Raw genomic sequence first — 21234 nt, 5'->3', positions numbered from 1 at the left:
ATACAGTATGATAAATGAGAAAATATCACCTTATGCATGAACTGCTGTGCTGCCTCAAGAGGTATATATTGTCTTATTATGCGAAGCAATCTAGATTTATTTTGACAATTTTGCACAGTCTCTTCACGTGTCTATCAAACTTAAGCTCAGAATCTAATTCTTGGAGGAACTAACAGATTGCATTTCACTATAGTTATATTCATGATTAAATGTGACAAATAAATAAAATTGAACTGAACTGAAATAAATTAAACAGAACTGAACTGAACTGAACATTAAAAAAGAGCAATGCAGGGGCGGCTAACAAACTAACCATAACCTAAGCTAAGGTTAGCCAGCTAGCTGTAACTTTGCTACTCTGCATGGATCTGCAGTTGGTTGCTTTGTAATATCAGCTGATAGAGTAATAGAGTTCTCCAGGAATGACGTTTTTCAAAAATCCAATGGTTTTTTTTAAAATTGTCTTTTAGATGACTGCAGAAAATGTGGCAAACACCACTTTTATGACTTTCGAAGCCAAAATGAATCACCAGAAGTAAAAAGCTAATTCAGGCATCTAGACATTCTTGCCTCACTACATTGGCTGCCTGTTAGCTACAGGATTGATTTTAAAATTCTGATGCTTGCATATAAGGCGCTCAATGGTCTCGCCCCCTTCTACTTAACAGAACTCCTCCCCATATCACACAGTCAGAAAGCTAAGATCCTCCGATCAAAGGTTTTTATCAGTGCCGAGATCTAGGAGTAAGTGTTATGGGGACAGGAGTTTCTCTATCGCTGCCCCAAAACTGTGGAATTCTCTTCCTCCTCCAATCCCGTTCTCCCCCATCATTGAGATTTTTAAGAGTCATTTAAAAACTTACCTGTATACTGCCACCTTTGATTGTGCCTAAGCCAACCAGCCCAAGTTTTTTAACCTGAAGTCTGTGCCTTTATTGTGCTTTTATAACTACTGTTATCCTTATCAGGATTTTATTGCACCTTACTCTAATTGTACTATCACTATTACTATTACTACTTTGAGTGTACTGTTCTTTTTCTCTTGTTTGTTCTCTTCTTTTCTTCTTTTGAGCCCTTTGGATCAATGGTGTTGTGTGTAAAGTGCTATATAAATAAAGCTGAGTTAAGTTGAAATTAAAGATTCAAGATTGAAAGAGTTTATTGTCATATGCACAGTAAAAACACAATGGTTCACACCATACAAGGAAATTCTTATTTGACCGTCTCCCTTTACACAAAACAATAATAAATTTAGAATAAAAGTTAGACTTTGAGAAAAATAAAACAAACAAATAAGCAGAAACAAAGAAATAAGTTAAAATCCAGAATTTAAAGGTAAAGTGCACTATACCTCATGCAGCTATTGCAACAAATCAGATCGAGTTATAGCAGTCAGTGAGTGTGAGCTTTTCAGAGAGTTTGTGTGGTATGACTGTTTTGAATGCTGAGCTGTAGTCAGTAAATAACATTCTCACATATGTGTCCTTGCACTGTAAGTGTGTGACGGCTGTATGGATGGCGGCGTTGACTGCATCATGCAGGAGTGCAAAAATACTCATTTCTGGGTTTTAGGACTCATTTCTTGAGCACTCTATTTGGAAGTGGTAACCTACTTAGTACTGAGCCAAAGAAGTTGAACATAGAAACACTAAACTTAGTAATGTTATTCTTAATATGATTATAATCTATTTTCCAGCATTGTATTAGCATGATGCCAGTCAATTTATTTTCCAGCATTGTATGATGCCAGTCAATAATTTCAGTATTGCATGTGTCACTGTTTGGCGTACTCACTTGCAGCTACAGGTGTGAACACAAGTAACTGGATGCTGACTGCAGTTCATATAATAATGACCTCAGAGAGAGGTGTCACTTATTACTGGTTATGGTAATGGTTGTTTATAAATAGGTTGTGTATTAAAACAATGCAGCTCTGCTTATCTCTAGCTTGGCATCACGAGTTGGAGTAGGGGGAAACAGCCAGCCTGGTTCAGTTCTTTGTGTATAATTTACTGTTCATGGCGCAAATGTCAATGGATTGCTTATGATTTTTATCTGCTTTACATCGTTCTTTAACTTCCAAATACACGAGAGGACCAAAGCCCTGCAGCTCTATGCTCTGCCAATTAAATATTGACTTTGCAGTTCCCAACACCTGCTCTATCCTCAAGTGTATTTTCACTGATTTAAAAACAAACTACAAAGCCCAAAGAAGAGGTACAAGCTGCTGGCGGTGTTTCAGCATGTCCTCGTACGCCCCTTGCTGGAGTTATGTAATAGAACTCCCCCTCTCCGCCCGAACACATTAAGAGTAAAAATACTAGTCCTTGCAGCAACAAAGTTTATTTCAAGAATTCACAGCATCGACTGATTCAATTGTTTAAATCAGTGTATTCTGTTTCGTGAATAACCTAACTAATGTTATTTTCACAATGCTTGAATCAACGTGACTTTCACTTAAATATGTTTTTCCTTTAGTAAATCGTGATTGGCTAGCGCGCATGTCAATTCAACGCGGACCCGAATTTTCCTCGCTTCTATTTATTAATGTCTCTGTCCATCAGAATGCGCTCTTCCGATTGGGCCAAATCACCTTTAAAACACCCTCTCTGCATTGTCCTCATCGATTGGCTGGCTAACGCCCAATCGCGCTCTCTGAATCATCTCATTGGGTCTCTTTCTCGTCAATCACAATATCCTTTGCTGTTATTGGCTGCTCTGCTGCAGCTGGGCGGTAACGATCCAGAAACGACGTTTCCGTCTCTGTCATATGCGAAGCAAAAGGGAAGAACCCAGAGACCGTCTGGTGATACAAACTGAATAAATATATTACTTTCCGACGGAAAAAATACATCCTTAATTTGAATTATAAATGATATTCATGCTTTACATCACACGGGTACCTTAATGCTATATTTAGGGGCCATATTGTGTCTGTATTTGTTTAGCTAGCTGTTATCACGTCGCTATCTGACTGCTCCCCAAACACACCGCCTTTGTGGCTATGAGTACGGATTTACTGTCTGATTTGGACACTCGTTTCTTCGCTGATAACCTCCTGACAAGCGAAGATTGGGGTGAGTTAACATTTAAAGTCTTTAAAGCGGTAAATAAACATGTATTTGACCGATATGAAGCTAACGGGTGTGAGGATGCCCCTCAGACTAGCAGCCGTCCGGGGGAAGCTGGGGCGTTAAAACTGTTAACGTTACATTCCCACCCTGCAAATCTCCATTATGGTCATTAAGGGTTTAATTTGATTAACAAAATGGTGTTATATTGTGTCCAAGATATCCGTTGCACGCGGTTGCAGTGTGTATGTGTATGTGCTTCCTCAATCTGCAGACCCGGATATGTCAGTTTATCTTTAACACTGAGGGTGGAAGCGTGATCACACATTAATACGAGCACATGTCTTGTCTTTTTCTTTCACTTTTTAATACCCGCATATTATTGTCTTGTGTTGACCTGTTTCTTGGTAATGCTCAGCCATTACATTAACAGTCAAATATGGTCTCTAAGTGGTGTTATTCTGGGATGTATCGTAAAATAAATGCACGTAACAGAATGGGGCTTTGCCAATTACTGGTCGTTTTAATATGAACCTACCAGATATGGGCCTTATTCTACAGTGTATGTCCATGTCTAGAAATATATATCAGCGCTGTTTTACATAAAATGCCAAAAAAGTAGAGAAACATGCTCTTTGTAATTTCTCCGAGCCCAAGGTGACGTCTCTAAATCACGTTTTATTTGACCACCAGTCCAAAAATCCAAAGCTATTTAGTTATCATTATACAGGACAAAGAAAAGCATCAAATTCTTAAATCTATAGAGGATGAATCCAGCCAATGTTTGGCTTTTTTGCTTATAAAACGACTAAAATGATTATTACATCATCAAAATAGTTGCCAACTAAATTTCTGTGTATCAACTGATTGAATAACCGACTAATTGTTGCAGCTTTAACATATATTAGATTAGATTAGATTCAGTTAAATTGTTATTTTCACAGAGAGTTCAGGTTCAGAGACAACAAACTGCAGTTTAACATCTAACCTGAAGTGCAATAGGCAGGGAAATGCAGAGTAATATACAGATTAAAATATAGAATTAACAGAATTAAGAATAAACAGTAAGAAGTATAAATTCGCTAGATACAGTATTAGCAGTATTAACAATGTGTATGCAGATAGCCAACACAGTATAAGCATAGCAGGCAGTGCAGGTGTAAATATAAAATACATAGTGGAGAGTGTTACTACACATAATGCTAATAGTGGACATTATATACAGAACAAATAGCTGAACTTTGATATGAAAATAGTTTAGACAATGGTATAAGTATCAACCATAGGTCAGTATATATAGTGTAGACAGTAGTATAAACGTTTGGGTCAAGTGTATACAGTGCACAGAAGTAAGTTAATGTAAAGTGTATAGTTTACACTACATTCACAAACTCAAAATCTCAGAAATGCAAACAGATGAGATTCTGCGGGGCAGGAAGCTGCTTGTTTTTGTTTGGAAAGGACAGGAAATGTTTGCATTAAGAGAATGTTTGTGTTTGCATGGTCAGTTGGTATGTGATTGTGAATTAGAGCTGCACCTAACAATTATTTCATTATCAATTAATTTGCTGATTATTTTGTAGATTAATCATGTTATTATTTGGTCTATTAAATGTCAGGAAAAAGTGCATTTAAAAAATCCATTGAATTATGTAATAATGCGTGACCTCAATAAGTGAATGAATATGTGTATAGGTGAGGCTACATTAAATCTGGAAAACTAAAGAGATACTGGTGTAGTCATGGATTTATTGAGGAGAATTTTGTCACAAAATGTTAAGAATAATCATACGTAGTAAGTGCAAAAGTTCAGTTGTAGACATATCTTTTTTAACTTTATTTATAATTATATACATATACAAAAATTGGAGCCACTTTTTTCCACAACAAGCAGGTTATTTAGGCTGTGTTGAGACAAAAGCATTTAATCTCTTCTTGGGAGAGTTTTAGTATCTATCCATCTATCTATCTGTCTTATAATTAAAAACATTGTTATTATCATTATGTGAGAACCAGACAGAAGTGAAAAATAAACACCAGCTGCTGTTGAATTTTGTCTGCTACTGTTTTGTTAGTAAATCTGTCAGACAAACAGTGAGATTGGGGAGATTTGCTCCACCTCCTGAGGCTGGTTGACAAAAGTATTTCACTCTCCTGTTGTTGGTCTCCTGCAGTTAGGTAGGAAAGGCAATTAGAATAGATTAGATGAAACTTTAACGGTCCCCTTGAGAGAACTGGGTCAATGCAGCAGCAAGAGATAACGCAGATGAGAGGCATAAAACACAAAAGACATTTACAACAACAGAAAACACTGACGATAATAGTAAGAATTAAAAAAAAAAACAATTATGCAGGTTACACTAGACCCTATTACAACAACAAATTTATCCTAACATTATCAGAGTGGCAGCGGCTGGAAAGGGTTTTTACCTTCATAAAACTCCACTGTCTTAAAGAATTTTACTGCTCATAAAAGAGTTATTAACAGCTATATTAGCTTTTGTTTTTTACAATGAATAGGCGATTTGATTTATAATTAGTCACCACAAATGCTACCAGCAAGAGTAAGGGTAAAAGCACCAGATTCACTCTGGTGTTTCGCATCACTGTATTTGTGTTTTTATTGCTCCAAGCTGGCGATAGCAGAGGCATAATGTTTTTTGGGTTGTCCATCTGTCCCATTCTTGTGAACACAATATCTCAAGAACACCTTGAGGAAATTTCTTCAAATTCAGCCCAAACATACACGTGGACTCAACAATAAACTGATTAGATTTTGGTGGTCAAAGGTGAAAATCACTCTGACCTTGCATCTATCTCATTCTTGTGAACCTCCTGAACATCTTGAGGGAATTTCTACAAATTTAACATAAATGTCCACTTGGACTGAAGAATAGACTGATTCAAATTTGGTGGTCAAAGGTCAAGGTCACTGTGACCTCAGAAAAACATGTTCTTTGCCATAACTTAATAATGCATACGCTCATTATGACAAACTTCACACTGATGTCTAATAGGATACAATGATGAAGTAATGACATTTTATACCAAAAAGGTAAATGTCACTGTGACATCATAATGTTCTGCAAAAACACTTTTCTGACCATTACTCAACTTCATAACTCAGGAACAGAAGGGGAGACATTTGGTTAGATACTGTGACACTAATCTTGTAACTGTGCAGATTGTATGGATCTCCTGTGCTGCTGGGGGGAAGATGTGTGTGAAGTATCCATGGATGTAAACTGTAAGAGAATCTTGACAGGTTCTCGGAGGAATACAACCATGTGGTGGTAATTCTACTGTCTAGTAAGCATCCCCCTGACCCTGAATTATTGTTTGATGGTAGCTACTGGTCGCTACTTTTTTATAACCCTCCAGTGTTGTAAAATGTTGTACAGAGCAAATCTTAGCTGATATGTGCTGCAATTCACACCTGCTCTCTTTGGCGGGATGTGGGCTCAATAAATGGCCTCAGTGTTTGTTTCAGTTTCAAAGTCCAGAGTCGTGTTTTCACCTCTGCATCATCAGAGCAGGCAAGGCATGGTGGGAGAAATAATGGCAGACTGGGTCATGGTAAAAACAGGTTTGTTGGGTTTGTGGAAATTAAGCATATAAAGAAGTTCATACCATGAACTACCTGAATGTTTATACATCTTAAAAATACTTGTATCTACTGATGTGACGTAGTGATGCAAAATAATATGATTTAAAGCACATAACTCATCAGTTTACCCTTGCTGAACTTTTGTCTGTCTGTGTTTGTGTTTTGTTGACTGAGGCAGTAGGCAAACTTTGGTTGTTTGTCATGTCTGATGAAGGGGCCAATCATTGTTTTGTCAGATTTTTATGTGATTTTACTTAAAAATCACTTGCCATCTCTGTGTATATCGATTGCCAGAGCATTAGAAATAGTGTTGTTGATGGCAAGGCTGCAACTAAAAATTACTTTCAGTATTGATTGTTTAATGATATAGGATAGAATGGCAGAAAAGATTGAAAAGAAAAACAACAAATCCAGGACATGTGAGTAGCTGGTTATGCTTAAAAAAAAAGAAGACATTTTTTAAACGATTAATTGTTGTTGTTTAGTTCAAATAGTCAATTGATGATTAACCATTTATTTACTCACAAATGTAATAGTGCAGAAATGCCTGTACTGTCCTAAAGTCAGCCTGAAGTATTTAGATCAGGTTTAGGTGTCAAAATTCAGTGTTTTTTGAGTTAAGACTAAAATGTGTATGTTTACATAACCTTGGAGAAAAATAAAAATTACTCCCGTTTTATGTCCTTCATATATATTTGTATCACTTACTATTGATCTGATATTAAATGTCTATCATAGTTTGAGCAGTTTATGTCTGTACTGGTTTTGCACTGAACTGTTTTCATATGGGGTGTGATTCACATGACTAACACAATCAGCGGTGCACTTTGTCAGTAAGTCGACATCGATGCAGGCTCGCTGTTGGAGGGAGTTCTAACCCACTTTCACTCCCCACTAATTAGTTTGGGATGGCACCTAATGTGGTGGACCCTCTGTGTAAATAAAGTGTAAGTGGGGAGGCACAGGATGGAGGGGATGGTTTATGAAACGTCCATTGATCATCTGATTACATTTTTATCTTCTTTTTCTTTAATCTGAAATATTTCTGAACTAAATAATAACTTAAACTTAAACTATTTTTATTTGATTATTAGACACAGTCTTTTGCAGCTGCTTATGTGAAGACAACCTTAAACAGTTATAAGGAACAGCAACAATCATTCAGTCAGTCAGTTAGTCAATTGAGGGTGAAACGGAGCCTGAGATGCAGTGATGCAGGCGCTGCGCAGGCCTGTTGAAAAGAGAGAGCTGAGCAGGAAGGCAAAGCTTTTGATTTACAAGTCCATTTACATCCCGACCCTCACCTATAGTCATTAGCTTTGGGTAGTGACCGAAAGAATGAAATCGCAGATACTTGCAACTGAAATAAGTCCTCTGTTGAGTGACTGAGCTCAGCCTTAAAGATAGAGTGAGGTGCTCAGACCACTGCACCTAAACGTAAAAGGGGCCAGTTGAGGTGGTTCAGACATATGATCAGGATGCCTCCTGGGAACATCCCATTAGAGGTGTCCCGTGCACTTTCAACTGGTAGGAGGCCCCGGGGCAGATCCAGAACACGCTGGAAGGATTATATATCTCATTTGGGCCGGGAACACCCCAATAAGAGCTGGAAAACGTTGCTGGGGAGAGGGATGTGTGGAGTATTTTGCTCACCCTGCTGCAACCCAACCCTGGATTAGAGGATGAAAAAGGAGGGGATGGATGGAATTAGTCAATTGACAGAAAAAAGGCAAAAAATTGCAAAACTTTACTTGCACATTTCACGTGCAATTCACTGTTTCCTGTTAAGTTCTGTGTCTCTTTGTCCTCGATGACGCTGAACTGATATTTTTGAGTTTTAGACTGTTGGTGGAACAAAAAGGCATTATTGTATCTCATTGTCTCAGTACCTGTACTCAGTGTTGTAATGTTGAATCTAATTTGAAGATGTCACTTCGGGCTCTAGGAAACTGTGATTTCCCACTATTTTTTTTACATTTTATAGACCAAACAATAACTGTTTAAATAAATGATTAGTAGACTACTGGTGAATGTTGTTTGTGAATCTGTTGTGTGGCCAGAGTGAACAGATGCCAGGGCTTGACGCTAACTTTTTTCCCAAGGAGCACATGTGCTCCTAAGGTGAAAAAGTAAGGAGCGCACAAAGAACTTTAGGGCACAATGTAAATTGATCAAATAATGTGTTTTCCGTAATAAACGTGATGCAAGTAGACATTTACAAGCAAAATTATTTAATGAATTTGTATACAAAATGTACAGAAAGGTAAAATCATCAAGTTTTGAAATAGTATTGCAATTTAATTTTGTCTTTAATGTTATTATCTTATATATATTATCTTTGCAATATGATTATCTTATATGTTATTACTATCCTAAAACATTCTCCAGGTCCTCTGAAACTCTGCAGGACTTAAAGCCTCTTTCACACCGAGCTTTCGCGGCGCCCACCGCGGGGTAGGGCGCAGAGGACAGGATTTGGGGGAGTACATGCTCGTTCAGGAGCTACAGCTCCATGGTGACCGCTTTCGGGTCTACTTCAGGTTCTTCTCTGCTATTGGACGCGCGGTGCCGAGGTGTCGTCACAGCGCGTTGCGGTGAAATTAAAAAAATTTCAATTCGAGCGCAGGCTGGCGGCGCGCGCCGCTCAGCTCGGCGGCAGAGCGGTGCGCTCTTGCGCCGCGGTAGCACATACACAATGAATGGGTTCATCGGCGGAGGTCTGCACTTTGCATGCTCTGTGTGAAAAGGGCTTTATTTCCACCCTGCCCAGCAGCGGTACCGTGGCGAACGGTCCCTCAAGGCCTCTACACATGATCAGCTGTAAAACCGCTTTGCGCTGGCTGTCCCGTTAACCTTGGCGTCGCGCACGATATTCATTGTGCCGACAGTGGCTTGGAAAACCGCCCATAACCGTGTCACACGGGGAAGAGGGAAGAGGGAAGGCGGCTGGAGTTCCTCCAACATTTGCGGTTAGATTATCATATGTTTTTTATTGACAAAAATATAGGCTGCTTCGGCTGATTTTTTTATGCGCACATGTGCCCCTAAATATTTTTTACAGTTCGCACACACCTATTTTTAGTCGCAAATGCGAGTGAAACACTCGCACTGTCGAGCCCTGGATGCAGATGCATTGTAGTTGAGAAAACACACTTGTCCAATCTGTTTGCTGTTGGTGTTGGTGCAGCGTGTGACGTTCAAGATGTTGTGTGGGCAGAGACAGAGGAAAAATGAAAACCAATACTGACATGTGTGTGATGACCAACTTTGCATTTCAAATCTGATGTTGCTGAAATCTGACAGCATTTTGGGGGCTTTACACTTCTAGTGCATGTAATATATTGGATGAAAATATGATGATGTGTTTCAACCCTGTGTGTCTCTCTTCAGATGCCTGCCTGTACCAGTGTGAGAGCATGGAGGAGGGGGAGGACACGGACTTCAGCCGGGGGCTGAAATATGAACCTTCGGTAAGGAGACAAAAAGAGTCACAGCTCACAGTTCTGGTTTCTGTCCGGGACTGAGAGTGAAACTGATGCTCAACCTCGTACACAAACACTCCACCCTCACACACTTCACAGATTATTAGGTTTAGAGCTCAGTCTACAGGCAAAGTCGTCCGCTCATTTAGAGATTAGTGAACTTATTTTCTATCTTTCCCTGTTAGTAATTCTCTTTGTAGCAGTCAAGGCCTTCTACATCTGATGAATTTGGGAATTAGGGACAGAAATGTCACTCAGTGCATCTGTCAGTCCGTCAGTCTGCTACTTTGGTCTGGAGTGAAATACCTTTACAACTGTTGAATGGATTTCCATGAAATTTGGTAAAGATTTCCATGCTCCCCAGAGAATTAGTCCTTATGGCTTTGTTGATCCTCTGACCTTTGATTTAGCTCTACTATATACTTCCAAAACTGACTAAGTTCCTGTCAGCTTCAGCCACCCTTTGAGACTTTAAGACAAATGAGCATGCCTTGTTTACAACTCGACAGTATTTCCTGCTTGCCAGCACACAATACCAGCTAACCTAAACACTCAAAACATAGACGTTTATAATAGAAAGACATAATATATTTACCTTGTTGACTCTGTGTTCCGGTGTTTAATATGCAGTCCCAGCTTGGAGAGAAACATATAAAACCTGGGAACTTTCTTTCCCCCAGGTCCGTGCTCCATGTGGCGAGTTTCTTTCGGAGGTAAACATACTTGTCTCTTAAGTTTTTCCACGTCTACGTACATTCCGTCTTGTCCACACAGATGTTGCTAGAAATTTCTCTCCAGGAGTTTGCAGCCTTTTGACAGTCTAAAGTGGAGTGAAAAAGAGTCGCACAAATGTACATATTTGCAAACTTCTGCAATCAACTTCTCCTCCATTTGGTCCATGTTTACGGAAAGAGAAAGCACAGCTGGAAATGTGGAGGGGGAAATGTGATGCTGCCAAGCCGACCAATCAAAGTTGTTGCAGCCTGCGTCGCAGCTACGTGTAGTTAAATTTCTAGGGAGGTGCATGTCAGGACACAGCATAGGTAAGGTGTCGATTTGATGCAGAAGTATAAATCCTGCTCAATGCTAACATAACATCCTCGTTTGCCCGCAATAAACACTGGTCAGTATGCATCTACATAATAATTTAAGTTTTTTTTGTGTTTTTTTAACCTTGATTTTTGAAGGGGGAACCATTTTCCATCTCGTGCATAGCATTTGTACGTTGCTGTTTGATAATCATGTTTTTAAACAAGATCAACATTTAGCATGTTATGCTAAATGTTTAGCAGTTTAAATTTTAGCATGTTTAGCCTTAGCTGTTGTATTTTGAGTTTGGGGTTTTTTGGGGAGTTTTTCCTTATCTGCTGTGAGGGTCCAAAGGACAGAAGGATGTTGTGTGCTGTAAAGCTCTCTGAAGGCAAATTGTGATATTGGGATTTATAAATAAAATTGATTGATTGATTGATTGATTGATTGATGACAAATGAGTCAAGTCAAACACTTTCTGTTTTTATGCCTCCAGAATGGCAATAACCGTGGCCGCAGGCATTATGTTTTCGAGTTGTCCGTTGCATTCATTCTTGTGAACACGATATTTCAGGAACGTCTCGAGGGAATTTCTTCAAATTTGGCACAAACTTACACTTGGACTCAACGATGACCTGATTAGAATTTGGTGAGCAAAGGTCAAGGTCACTGTGACCTTGCATCTGCCTCATTCTTGTGAAGGTGGTATCTCAAGGCCTTGAGGGAGTCTTCTCAAATTTGGTCCTAACAGCCACTTTGACTCAAGAATGAACTGATAAGAATTTGGTGGTCAAAGGTCAAAGGTCACTGTGACCTTTAAAACATGTTTTTAGCCATAACTTAAGAATTCATGCACTTATTATGCCCAGATTTCACAGAAATGTCTAAAAGAATAAAATTACGAAGTGATGACATTTTCTATCCCAAAGGTCAACTTCACTGTGACATCATAATATTCTGCAAAAACACTTTCCTGGCCATTACTCAACGTGAGAAACAGAAAGGGAGACATCAGATACTGAAGTGGTGACGCGTATCTTGGGTGTCCACCTTGAAACTGTGACGATTGTATAGATCTTCTGTGCTGCCAGGAGAAGATGTGTGTGAAGCATCCACAGACATGAATGTAAACCGTAAGAGAAACTTCAGGGAGGCATACAACTGTGCGGCGGTAATTCTACTTTCCAGTAAACATCCCCCTGACCCTGAGTTATTGTTCGATGTGTGCATGACATACTTGCAAGGATTCCTCCTGGTGAAAGATCTTGTGTGTGATCCCCCCGTCACCAGTCCATCATATAGTGTGAAAACTGCAACAACTATAAGATCCCGATTACAAGACAGAAAGTCATGTAGTGTGAACTTGGCTTTAAAGAGACAGGCGCTTAAGTGGAGCATTTGAGACAGAAAGTAAAAACAGGTGTTCTAGCACAGACAGTATGAGGAAAATAATGTGTTCTCTGTCAACATTAAAGCATGTGAACATGTTCTAGTAGAAACCCAAAATGCAAATGTTGAAGTACCTCTTTAACTCTAATAAACATATTGATATCTCCCAAACACAATGTGCTGGCAGCAGCTTAAATCAGGTCTTTTAACTACAGATGATGGATCAAAGGATAATCAGGCTAATTGAGACACACACACACACACACACACACACACACACACACACAAACACACAGACTAATTCAGCTCAGTTGTTTGACCTCATTTTTCAGCTGACATTCTCTGTTTTCCATCCTCTACCTCCCTCCCTCCTCCTCTTCTTCCTCTGCCAACCTCTCGCAGTTTGACAATGACCTCGTGCTCACCCTTGATCCTGACAACCCCACGTCGCCATGGCAACACCTCGATGACAACCTTCTCACAGGTACAGACCAAACAGTTTTGGGCGCTTATAGGAAACTTCAAACCACCTCTGGTCAGCGTTTTGCTTTCACCCCTCAAAACGTCTCTGAAACAGGAGATGCTTCATCCCCTCTGCTGCTACAATGTGTTAATTTTTTTTTCTTTTTAAGTCTCAGTAATTTCCTAGAGCAGCTGCTCACTATATTTTTTCAACAAGCAGGAGTAAATAGTGCATTTGTTAGTGACTATTTTCAGCTGCAGATTAATCTACATTAAATATAATGTGAAATATCCATAAAATATGTCACTTTGTCAGGGGTGGTCAGCTTACACAATGATAGAAAAGAGGTCCTGTAAAGGAAAGGGTTGGGAACCACTGCTCTAGTGAGTATTTGTGGCAGCTGGACGGCGTATGTGGGATTCAGTCAAAATAAACGACAGTGAATGGGATCATGGTAATGAAGGAACATGTCACTGAGTGCAACAGGGTGGCTGATTTGTTTTTAATGGTTTTCATACAACAGGATTTGTTCACAATAAGAACAGGTACATAATTTTGATTCTTGTCCTTCCAGATATTAAGTTTCTCTTTCTTTCAGCCCAGTCAATGTTTAATTTGTCTTGTGGTCCAAAAATATGTTTTTTACACTGTCCCACTTTCAGCTTTTACCTTGTGAAGCTCGCAATTAACTCTCGTTATTCTCTGTGAAAATATTTATATTGAAGAGGCCTTGTAGCACTCATAGCCAGTGTTGGGCAAGTTACTCTCATATCACTAGTTGCCTACATTTGAAAGTAATATTTTACTTTATAGTGTTACTCTCTGTGTAGAGTAATACGTTACTTATTACACCACTTTTGCATTACTATCACCACAATGACATCAGAAGAACTAATTGGCATTATGAATGGGTGAGGCTAATTATTCAAAGATGATCAAAGCACAGAAGCTCCAGTTTATTACAGTTCATTTCAAAACTAGAGGTTAGCACAACCAACAAAATGGCGTGCAAGTCAGTCACTATGACAAGCGTGAATTAAAACAGCGGAGAACGGGGCTGTGTGCCAGCATTGCTCTGCAGTTGTAGGGGATGTGAATGGAAACATATCCAACATATACTAACATCACCCAGATATGTTGATCACCGGGACGAGGAAACAACAAATAAGAGGCCAGCTCCTTTTCCCCGCTGCTTTCCAGTAGCCTTAGGATGCAAAAGCAAGACAGGATACGTTGTAGACGTTGTTGGTGTATCAATGGAAACCCAGATGTGCCAATCACTGGTACCCTTCTATAATGTAGCCTGTAATGACATGACAAGACATAATAACCTTTGGATGATAATTTTCTGTTGGAGCACTGGCTGAAGTGGAGCGGTGTGGATCAGTGGGGAAAAATGAAAACAATATATGGTTTATTTTGGGTGGTAACACAATATGTGACACTAAATGCAATAGCATTACCCAAAATGTTGTTGGTAACCCGTTATATTACTTTGTTACTGTTGAAATATAATATATTACTGTAACAGGTTACTTTTGTAAGGCGTTACCTCCAACACTGCTCATAGCCCAAAAATATACCGCTGGTGTTGTACCTTTTCTTAGTGAAAATCTTGTAAGCAGAGATAAAGGTGAAGCCTTCTCAAATTTTCAGGTTCATTAATTTACCTGTTTTCTTTCATGGAAAGCTTAAAGCAATAGAACAGTGAGAGCAAAACCTTGTTATCCCAGCAGCCTTTTACAAATATATTACAGCCAGCCATGTGTCACATGTCGTTTGATTAATTGTGTTGGTTGGAGCCAAAATATCAGTTCTTGTTTTATTTTACAGAAAAATAATCATTATTTGAAGATTTTTTTATTTTTTTATTTTTTTCACTTTAAAAAAAAAAGAAGGGCAGCTGGAAGTCAAATAGTTATTTTATTTAGTATTTTTCATTACAACAGATTTTCTGTGGGATGTTGTGAACCTGAATCAGCATGGCTTTTAAATTACATCACTATGTGTTGCACTGTTACAGTACTGTGTTACTGTTGTCATTCTGGGTTGTGGTGGCAGTTTCTCCTCCAGGCAACAGTAATTTTTTTTAGAAACACTGAGTCATTTAAGTCTCCAACTTGAACCGTAATCCTTTATGTTTTATTGCAGTGCACATCTCCTGATTTTATGATTATTATATTATTGTTAAGACTTAAAATCTCACAATCCATCATGGGTTTAATAGTTTGACATCAGACAACCTCTGACTTCACATCTCGTTACGTCTGTGTGTCTTTTTTCTCTGAAGGGGAAACTCCTGTGATTAAAAATGAAATGACCATCACTCAGCCATTACCAGTGGAAATGTGTAAGTTCTCCAGATTCTTTTCAAATTGATCTCATCAAACAAGAGCAAATACATACAAATACATACTCTGTTTCTGACTGGTTTATGTGTTTGTGTGTCCAGTGTTCCAGGTGAAAGCAGAGCCTCCCTCCCCTGCATCCTCACTCGGGTCCGACTGCTCTGCCTTATCACCTGACCCACAGGTCCTTGTTTAATGATGACTTTTAAATTTGTAAAATCACAAGACATCGACAGGAAAAGTCATGAAATTACAAACAAAAAAAAAACCCTAAATATCATCAGCTGACTGTGTCTTATCTCTCGTCCAGATCACAGTTAAAGGTGAAAACCCCCCGACTCCTCCGTACATGTACGGAGACGTGCTGTCTCCTCCGCTGGGGACCATGGAGGTCACCGTGGCAACAACAGCTGTACCCCCACCACAGACGCCGTTGACAACACAGATCCCAGCAGTCATAAGTGGAATACAGACGCAGGCGGCAGGTAGGTTCAGACCCTTGTAGGTCTGTCTCGATATCTACTTTTGTAGGATGATATATTGTTTCAGAATAATAAACCACAATAAACAATATGATTGTTATTTTGGGACCATTTTATGCTACTGATAAAATAATAATAATACAATAGCAAAAGTTAGGCTAGTTTACCCTTTCAAAGAGGAATGAACTCTTTAGTCTTGAGAATATTTTGACGGAATTAAAATATGAAAAATGAATAGATAAACTTTTTTTTAAAAGAAACACCTGTTTAATGCACAGGAAAGTAGATATAAAATTATGGTACCTTTTGTAGGAGTGGTCAAAAATTGGATGGGGCTGGATATTAACCATGCAGTGCTGGTATAGCAGCAGACTCGTGTTTTCGATGGTCTACCAGATCATTTTCGTCGCCTGTTTGTTTGTTGCGCTGAGAGAAGAAAAGAAAGAGAGAACTCTTTGATATTAAAATGAGGCTTCAGGCTGTTGTCACACTTGCAGTGTTTTTTATTTAATTATTTACTTGTTTATTTATTAATATATTTTCAGGGACAATGCACATTAATCAACATCATGGTAAAAGGCTGATTTCCAGCTGTTAATCCTCAGCTCGCTGTTAAATTGTCCATTAAAACAACAATAAAAGACACAACATGGAAAATTAGAAACAGGAGAAGACAAAACATGAGAGCAGCTGAACAAGATGAAAAACATGTACAGAGCACTATGAATACAAAATAATATTAAGTAGACAACAGGGCTGCAACTAAGAGTTATTTTCATTGCTGATTATTGTCTCGATTAGTTGTTTGGTCTATAAAATGTTAGTGTTTCCCAAAGCTGAAAATAACGTCTTAAATGTCTTGTTTTGTCCACAACACAAATATATTCAGTTGGCTGTCATAGAGGAGGAGAAAAAAAACAGGAATCAGAGAGTTCAAATTTTTTTTTCCTTAAAAATTACTCAAATCTCTTATAAAACTGGTTGGCGATTAATTAAGTAGTTGACTGATCGATTAATCATTGCAATCATCAGACACTCATCACTAGTGCTTCATCAGTACTTGACCACTATATGTGTCTGGGAAAAGCCCCACTATCCGCCACGTTATTGTGATACTGAGCTATCTGCGCTGAACAAAAAGCTCTCGATTTACCAGTTATCTTATATTTACATCAGGATATTACTGTACAGATACCCCAGAACACAACGGAGGCATTACTGTATATGTCCCGTCTGGTGTGGGAGCTCTGCTTTAGACTTGTGCCTCTGCAGCTCAGACCTGGATAAACATCACAACACAAAGTGATGGGTTAGCTTGTTGTGTTTCACAGCAGCATCAGTAAAAAAAAAGTTCCATCTTTTGGGTGCGAGTACAGAAAATGTATTTGCTTAAACTGAAAGAACTTGTCTGTGTGTGTGTGTGTGTGTGTGTGTGTGTGTGTGTGTGTGTGTGTGTGTGTGTGGCAGATCATCCTGCAACTTATATTTGCAAACCAAATCATTTCATTGGTTCTGCAAAATTTTCCACTTTACACCACAGAGAACTAAAGCTTGAGTCATGTGTTTTGTTGACAGCTTGAGTGTGTTTCTACAGTGCAAAACAGTTAAAGTGAATGTTCTTGTAAAAGTAGCTATTCCCAAGAGACTGATTTAAGTTGCTAATGTCTGAAATGTAAGTGATATTTGTTTTCTGTCACCTGAAGTTCTGCCAGGTTCGGCCACATTAAAGGCCAGCACCATCCTGAGCACTAAACCTCCCATCCAGCCCAGACCGGTGTGCGTCACCACCCTCCCCGTCCCCCAAACCCCCACACCGGCCAAGACCCTTATACTGCAGGGCCTCCCCTCCATGGACCAGAACAGACCTGGTAACAAGTGTTTGTGTGATCAAAATACTGAATTACTGTGATTGGCTGTATCATGATGATTCGTATCTCTCTCTCTTGCTTCCTTCAGTCGTCTTGTCTCAGTCCGTCTGCCTCAGTTCAGCCCCGGCCATCGTTAAAATGGAGCCTGTCTCTCCCAGCATCCCACAGCACGGCTCCAGCCCCACAGCTCCGCCCACCAGCAAACCCATCGTCCCTGCAACGACGACGTTACCCGGCAACAACTCCAACGATATTGATGTGAGTAGGCTGGATGTACCAACTCACACATCAGTCATTAAATCACAGCCAGGGTAGCATACTTGACTTTTGGCACCAAACAATGTCTTATTTCGGACATGTGAACCCTTTTTTGTCAAAGAATATTTACCATCAGATGTTTTTTGCGCTTTAGATGCCTGCCGTTTTTGCCGGAGCAGAAAAGCGCCATCTCCACATCTCTTTTTTTCACTGTTGTCTGATCAGATGATTTGAGAGGCGGGCCTTCTGTGGTGGTCACGAGAACAAATTTACAGTTTGTAAACAATAAAGGAGAAACTGTTGGCAGTGGTTGCTGGAAAAGGCAATGCGGTGCGCCTCAAGTTTTGCAACCTGCAGAACGCTTTGTGTGTGTGCCTTAGAGGTACAGCATTCCTTTAGCTGAGACGCTTAAGTTGCGTCTGGCTGCTATCATACAGAATATCCGCAGAAGTAAAATGTCGGCACAAGGTAGAGTACCTGCTGTGGGAACGGGAAGGCTGAAAAACGTAAGGAGAGAGGACAGACCTGCAAGTCTGTGTGGGTTCAGTATTCATTTCTCCTCCATTGTTGTTGTTGCTGTTCAGTGATCTGACATTTGGTCTCGATGAGGTTTGTCCTGCCCCTCCTCCGCTGTGAGTGAATAGCTGTGTAAAAGTTACAGTGATGAGCAGCTGCAGCTTTTTATGCTAAGTTGAATATTTTTTAACTCTCAGCAACCAGGAAAAAAAGGCAAATGTGCAGCGTTCAGCACAGACCGCTTTTAGTTGGTCCTCAAGAAGTATTTAGGTTAGATACCCAGCCCCAGTGATGACAGACAGGCTGACAGATTTTCCTGAAACCTTTCTGGTTTAATTTAGAAAATAAAGTTAAAAAAAAATCTATTGTTTTTGACCTCAAGTTGGCATTAATATAAGATTTAAAACTTTTGACTGCAGTCACTACAGCTGCACCAACCTACGAGCTGTGATCATTTGTTTGTTTCTTGTTAAATATGTGAGAGAAAAGACGTAACTTCTGTTGTTTAGTCAGCTTGGTAGGTTACATCAGACTGTTACTCAGTGTTTCACCTCTTATATAAGCTGTGATGTATGAACACATCAGTTTCCCTCGGGGTGTAGGATTATATCATTCACCTGCTGAACTTTTTGTTTTCTGTTTTTGTTCCCCTCCCTCCTTTTCCCTCCTCTTCCTGTCTTGTCATTGTTCTGCTTTCCTCCTACCTCTGTTTCAACATCCTCCTCCTCATCTTCCCTCCTCCTTTCCTTCTCTTCGTCGTTGCATGTACACCAACCTCCTCCTCATCCATTGTGTCCGTGTCCTCCTTTTTCTTCAAATTCTTCCCTCCTCTGTGATATTTCCCTTCTTCCTCCTTCTTATTCCTCTGTTTTCTTCTTCTCCTTTCTCCCCTCCACCCTCCTTCATCTTTTACCAATCTTTCTCCACCTCCTCCCCCTCCTGGTGCAGATGAAGGTGCTGAAGCGGCAGCAGAGGATGATAAAGAACCGGGAGTCAGCGTGCCAGTCGAGGAAGAAGAAGAAGGAGTACCTGCAGAACCTGGAGGCTCAGCTCAGGGAGGCCCAGCAGGAGAATGAACGACTCCGCAGGGAGAACCAGGCGCTGAGGGAGAGGCTGGCTGGGAAAGAGGTGAGGGAAAGAAGGGAAGATGTGATTTGTCATCTTCTTCATCAACTGTGTCTCCTCCAGACAGAGACAGAAGATTAGCTCTATGTGTGATTTGAAAGACCAGAATTAGTAAAATTCAATTCATTTTTTTATTGCTGAGAAGGTAAAGTTAAAAAAAAAGGTACTGTTCAGTACTGGTACCGAATTCCAGGCACAGTAACCAGTATGGGTTTAACTGTTAACGGTACCCAACCCTACATACATACTTAGTCTGTAGGTATATACACACCCAGGCCACTTAGACCTCTTCAACTGCTCGTAAACGCGAATAGTTAATCAGCCAATCACGTGGCAGCAACTCAATGCATTTAGGCATGTAGACATGGTCAAGACGACCTGCTGAAGTTCAAACTGAGCATCAGAATGGGGGGAAAAAGGTGATTTATGTGACTTTGAATGTGGCATGGTTGTTGGTGCCAAACATGCTGGTCTGAGTATTTCAGAAACTGCTGATCTACTGGGATTTTCACACACAACCATCTCTAGGGTTTACAGAGGATGGTCTGAAAAAGAGAAAAGAGAAAATATCCAGTGAGCGACAGTTCTCTGGGTGAAAATGCCTTGATGATGCCAGAGGTCAGAGGTGAATGGCCAGACTTGTTACAACCAAGGTATGCAGAACCAACAACATGTCGAACCTTGAAGCAGATGGGCTACAGCAGCAGAAGACCACACCAGGTGCCACTCCTGTCAGCTAACAACAGAAAACTGAGGCTACAATTCACGCAGGCTCACCAAAATTCAGCAATAGAGGACTGAAAAAAGGTTGCCTGGTCTGATGAGTCTGGATTTCTGCTGGGACATTCAGATGGTAGGGTCAGAATTTGGCGTTAACAACATGAAAGCATGGATCCATCCTACCTTGTATCAACGGTTCAGGCTGGTGTGTTATGTGCTATGTTTCTCACTGCGCATGTGTGAATTACGTGTGTGTTCGGAGTGAGGAAGTGCGGAGGCTGTCGTTGTTGTTGTCGTGCTGAAGTTGGAGTAAAGTCTTGAAACGTACAGTTGTCGTCGTAGTTATTGAGCTAACAATGGTAGCAGAGGATGGCCGCTGGTAATTATAAAGTTCCGCCAGCGTTTGATGAGAAGAAATCATACGAAAGCTGGAAAAATGAGGTCGAAATCTGGAGACTGGTTACTGACTTGGATAAGAAGAAGCAGGCCTTGGCGGTTGCCTTGTCGCTAACGGGAAGAGCGAGGGACAGCGCACTGGAAATAGCCGCAGGGGATTTGAACAAAGATGATGGAATGACTACACTTCCGATAAAGCTGGACTCTGTGTTTTTGAAAGAGGAAAAGGACCGCCAATACGAGGCGTACACGGAGTTTGACCGGATAACGAGAGACAATGCCGCTTCGATGGTGGATTACATTGTCGAGTTTGAACGGAGATACAACAGAATTTGCCAGTTCAAAATGGAGCTTCCGGATGCGGTGTTAGCATTCAAGCTGCTGGACACTGCGGGACTTAATGTTAAAGACAAACAGTTGGCACTTACCGCTTGTCCAGGCCTCACGTTTGACAACATGAAGGCCGCCTTGAAAAGGATC

The 21234-nt window shown here is 40.1% G+C and overlaps 2 protein-coding genes across 6 annotated transcripts in view; both read left to right on the top strand.

The window, feature by feature from the left end:
* The window catches only part of lrp8 (low density lipoprotein receptor-related protein 8, apolipoprotein e receptor), a 267040-nt gene that overhangs the window by 207995 nt on the left and 37811 nt on the right, over positions 1-21234 (top strand). The window lies entirely within an intron of this gene.
* On the top strand, positions 2768-20020 carry LOC126396557 (cyclic AMP-dependent transcription factor ATF-6 beta-like). Its single transcript, XM_050054744.1, has 9 exons — positions 2768-3077; positions 10069-10148; positions 12981-13062; positions 15332-15391; positions 15494-15573; positions 15700-15874; positions 17575-17739; positions 17828-17997; positions 19462-20020. The coding sequence occupies exons 1-9, from the start codon at positions 3005-3007 to the stop codon at positions 19717-19719; spliced, it is 1143 nt and encodes a 380-aa protein (XP_049910701.1). The 5' UTR covers positions 2768-3004; the 3' UTR covers positions 19720-20020.

The sequence above is a fragment of the Epinephelus moara genome, chromosome 10 (genome assembly GCF_006386435.1).
Source record: "Epinephelus moara isolate mb chromosome 10, YSFRI_EMoa_1.0, whole genome shotgun sequence".
NCBI classification, from domain to species: Eukaryota; Metazoa; Chordata; class Actinopteri; order Perciformes; family Serranidae; genus Epinephelus; species Epinephelus moara.
The sequence above is the reverse complement of the archived record's forward strand: the minus strand, read 5'-3'. Positions and strand labels throughout refer to the sequence as shown.